Below are 4,578 nucleotides of genomic sequence, written 5' to 3'. Positions count from 1 at the left end.
AAAAACTGAGCACCCTTTCACCATTTCAGCCAGATTCCAGAGTTAACCAGGTGACCAAGGGATTATTTGACTGGCTGTCCTGCTTTGTCAGGCCCCAGCTTCCATTAACCCAGCCAACACAAACATCACACCAGGGCACAAGAGCATCCATGAAAGTGCTACTGCAGCCTGCAGGACAGGCTTACAGACTGCAAGTGCTGCTGAGAATCCCTACTCTCCACTCACAACTTCCCATGCAGAACATCACCCCTGTTTCATCCCCGCTGCAGCAGCAGATACCACCAGCTTCACACGAGCTCTGTTGTACAAATTTATTGTGTGGCCCCCAAGGTGGGTGCTCAGTTCTCCTTTTCCTGCACAGTCTTTGTGCCCCGCAGCCGCCCCGTGCGGCGCGCAGCGATGAGCCCGACCTTGCGTCCGGCAGGAGCGTCCCTCCGGATGGTCGAGGGCTTCCCGATGTGCTGGTGGTTGCCTCCTCCGAAAGGATGCTCCACAGGCTGTGCAGGAGGAAAGCAAGCCAGCAATGTAACCACTGAAACTGATGTTCAACAACAATTAACTGATTTAAGGGGACAGAGTAACTGCTTCACTTTTCACGTAGTGCAATCACCATCAAATGCTGATTTATGCTGTGACTGCACATTTATCTGGGAAGACTTTTTCCCAGACACATGCCATGCTTGTCCCCATAGCCCACAAATCTGTTCTGAACTGTCAGAAGGGACAGGGATGACTCCAAAGATACTCACGTTCATGGCCACACCACGGACACGTGGCCAGCAGTTCCTCTTGGCCTTGTACTTGTGGTAGGCACGGCCAGCCTTTAGGATGGGCTTGTCAATACGGCCTCCACCAGCCACGATTCCTGCAGGGAATGGCAGGCATGGGAACACCCGAACAGAACACACAGGAGGCCAGAAGAATGCCAACACCAACAGTGAGATCACAGCTGAGCTACAGCCTTCTTTTTGGTTTGTGCACAGACTGAGTTTAACACTTTCTAAGGCACTGCCAGTTTTACTGCTACGATTTATTGAGCAACATCGAGTTTTTTCAACTGAAGTACGAATTGAAAGAGCTCAGGGGACTGTGAAGAACTTTGAGGTCAAATACCTTCTTGTTTCATGATTTACTGAGTCAATTTTACAGGAGTGAAACAGACTTTTCACTTAGGTGACTTTCATGCAGAGGCAGCAAGTGTCACCAGCAGCCATCTCAGCTGTCAGGTGCACAACAAACCTGGCAAAGCCTCTGCTTCTTGGCAGTGGTTTTGTCATTCCTTGTCTGACCTTCCAGAACACTCCACTCACCTGATACCCTCAGCTTCCCTCAGTGTACCAAAAGTATGAAATCAAAATGGCATTTTCCATCCAAGTCCTCCCCCAAAGACTGCAGGTTTTACAGGCTGAGCAATTCTGCTACAGCCTGAGGACAATGAGCATCTACTTTTCTGTACTCTCACTAGGACAAACCATCTCCAAATTCAGGTTAGCAACACCCAAAAGTTATGCAGATTAACATGCAAGTCAGGCACCTGAGCAGAGGCTGTCCTGGTGTGTAACCTGGGGCCAGCCTGCACATGACACTATTTTCAAGATGGTTGTTAAAATGGAGCCCCAGTTGGAAAGATTCCTTAGCAGCGAGAGGAAGCCCCGTGACAAGTTCAAAGCAGCTGTTCCTTACCCACAACAGCTCTGTTTGCAGAAGAAATTACTTTCTTGGAGCCCGAAGGCAGCTTCACTCTGGTTTTCTTGGTTTCGGGGTTGTGGGAGATGACGGTGGCATAGTTCCCTGAGGCACGTGCCAGCTTCCCGCGGTCACCGGGCTTCTCCTCCAGGCAGCACACGATGGTGCCCTCGGGCATGGTGCCCACGGGCAGGACATTCCCGATGTTCAGCTGAGCTGCAAGGAGCATGGAGAGCAGCCCAGCTTCACTCAGGGCACTGCGCTGAGGTTCCAGCTCTGCTCTGAAGGCAGGAGCAGGGTCCTGCACCCAGCACCCTGCCCAGCCCCACCTTTCTTGCCGCAGTAGACGAACTGGCCGGTGTGGATGCCCTCGGCGGCGATGAACAGCTCCGTGCGCTTCTTGAACCGGTACGGGTCACGGAAGGCGATCTTGGCCAGCGGAGCGCCCCGGCCYGGGTCATGGATGATGTCCTGTGGGAATGCAGAGCTGCTTTAGGGCAGGACACAGCCCCTGCCGGGGGTTCTGTGGGAATCAGACAGCTGAGAGGACTGCGGATGGTTACTCTGGGGTAATTCTAACACACTTCTCAGGGGGATCTGGGCTTCCCCAGCATGAGTGAGCTGAAAATTCACATATTTAGGAATACGAGCTCCAGTATCTGCACCACATCCTAGCAAGGGAAAAGTCTTCCTTCTGAGGGTGGTGAGGCACTGGCACAGGTTACCCAGAGCAGCATTATCTAATGGAAGGTGTCCCTGCCCATGGCAGGGCTGGAACTGGATGATCTTTAGGGTCCCTTCCAACCCAAATCATGCACTGATCACAAAACAGCGCCTGGTTAAGTGTGCTGCTCGTAGCTAATCCTGTTTGAACAGTTTTATTCCTGACATTCTGCAGGTGACCAATCTCTCCATACTAAGAAATCCACTTTCACTTTGCCCAATCATCTTTGGGCAGAGACAAATCCAGACATGCAGTGGTTTCTCCATGTGTTTCCCAGGACCGAAGCAATTCCAACCTTCTGAAATCAGGGAAAACAAGGTTATTGAAGTCCCTAAATGAGGTAACAGATTTGCTGTTTCCTTTACACTTGGAGAAACATGCCCATTCTGTTCCTGAAGCACACTAAGATTAAAATACCCAACCATGTATTTACATACAACTGACTATGACACATTCCTAAAATGAGTCTATTTTCCAGGACAGCTCAGAAGCTGTTGGTGTGCAGTATTATTAATGTTTTTCCCCATGTTTTCAATCCTGCTACACAATCTTCCCTACATATTACCTAAGTTCAAGTCAAGCCTTGCTACCTACATTTTATCAACTCAATTATGGCAAGTACGAAGAAAATAAGGTGTCTATACTGCCTGAACATGACCGTGCTGTAAACCACTGAAGAGTGCTCAGAGCAGCCAACCAGTGACACTGATTGCATTTTAAAGTCACTGACACCCAAAAAGTACCTGCAGCACCCCTGAAYCATACCCCAAATACAGGTATTGCCTTGCCCCACTGCTCTGGACTAAGATGACAGACAYCACTTACTGCTTTGAAATACTGATTATTTTTTACTATACAAACAATCACTGGGSTAACTCCTCAGCCATGCTTCCTAAAGTGCAGGGAACTCTTAGGCAACATAAACCCACGCTGATACTCCTACACTAGCAAATTGCCAGCAGAAAATCCTACTCCTGGCTACGGGTGCCATCTTTGTTGAGATGCTCTCATTAACCTTAAGCAATTTAACTTTTCAAGCAATATGGTTTATTTGACCAAAAAAGAGAAACCTGAGTAAGGAACAGACGGGATAAGGGGCAGCCAAAGGGCTCTGGGCACTGCTGGCAGCGCAGGAGGAGCAGAGGGTCGGGCACTCCCGAGGACAAGGTGCCGAATGTSGCCCCGAGCAGGAGACCCGGAGCCGCCCGTACCTTGACGATGCCCTTGATGTACCCGTGCCTCTCGGCGAAGTCCACAGCGCGGAGCTTGGCCGGGCCCTTCCTGTGCTTCACGTGGGCACGAAACACAGACCCCGCGCCTTTTCTCTGCCCGCGGATGACGCGGCCCATGGTGCCCTGCGGGGACACGGGGACAGCTCAGCGACACCGGGAACATGCTCAGCGACACCGGGGACAGCTCAGCGACACCGGGGACAGCTCAGCGACACCCCGGCCCTGCCCCATCCCCACCCTGCCCGTTCCCGCGGCCGCCCGGGCTCGGATGGCGGCGGATGGCGATCGGGACCGCGGCCGGGCCGCTCCTACCTCGCTCCGGCCTCCACGGGAAAGAAGGAAGCGCTGACGTCACGCGCGCGCCGAGGCCCTTCCGGCGCAGTGACGTCACGCGGAAAGGGCGGGTGTTCGCCATCGCCACAGAGCCCGGGATGGCGGGGGAGGCGCCGGGAGTGCGGAGACACGGCCGGGAGCGGCGGGGAACGGCGGGACATGCACAGCGAGGTGCCTGGGAACTGCTGTGGACAAAGGGGAGTAGCCAGAGATCGGGATAGGAACGGTCAGACTGCGCAAATGACTGGGGTTGGAATTTGGATGCGACCGTGCAATGCATTTACACTGCATAAAGAAAAATAATTGAAAGCTACACCGGCAGAGGTTTTTTTTTTTAGATTTTGACAGCCTGATTTTGCGACATTAAAAGCAGCGAGAAACAAACTCTAGTCTGAAATACTCGGCGTCTGGTTCAGTGGGTAATATAAACAGAACCTATACATTAAAAGTAGATAATTAAAAATGTTGCATAGTAGTGATTGTTGTCTCTGAGCAGGGTGGGGCTGTGCCCCAGGGTGTCCCAGGAGCCGCTTCTGTCCCTGAAATGCTGCTGGCACACTCGGAGGGGCCGGGGAGGAGGGCGGACACAGAGGGGTCAGAGTT

At 52.4% G+C, this 4,578-nt stretch overlaps 1 protein-coding gene across 1 annotated transcript; it reads right to left on the bottom strand.

The window, feature by feature from the left end:
- Positions 1–297: 297 nt before the first annotated feature.
- RPL8 (ribosomal protein L8) lies at positions 298–4,035 on the bottom strand. Its single transcript, XM_057380912.1, has 6 exons — positions 3,955–4,035; positions 3,622–3,765; positions 2,016–2,157; positions 1,684–1,902; positions 750–865; positions 298–497 (listed from the first exon to the last, which is right to left on the bottom strand). The coding sequence occupies exons 2-6, from the start codon at positions 3,757–3,759 to the stop codon at positions 339–341; spliced, it is 774 nt and encodes a 257-aa protein (XP_057236895.1). The 5' UTR covers positions 3,760–3,765; positions 3,955–4,035; the 3' UTR covers positions 298–338.
- Between the last annotated feature and the right edge of the window lie 543 nt (positions 4,036–4,578).

The sequence above is a fragment of the Malurus melanocephalus genome, unplaced genomic scaffold (assembly GCF_030028575.1).
Source record: "Malurus melanocephalus ecotype Western Australia unplaced genomic scaffold, MMel_1.1 scaffold_479, whole genome shotgun sequence".
NCBI lineage: Eukaryota > Metazoa > Chordata > Aves > Passeriformes > Maluridae > Malurus > Malurus melanocephalus.
The sequence above is the reverse complement of the archived record's forward strand: the minus strand, read 5'-3'. Positions and strand labels throughout refer to the sequence as shown.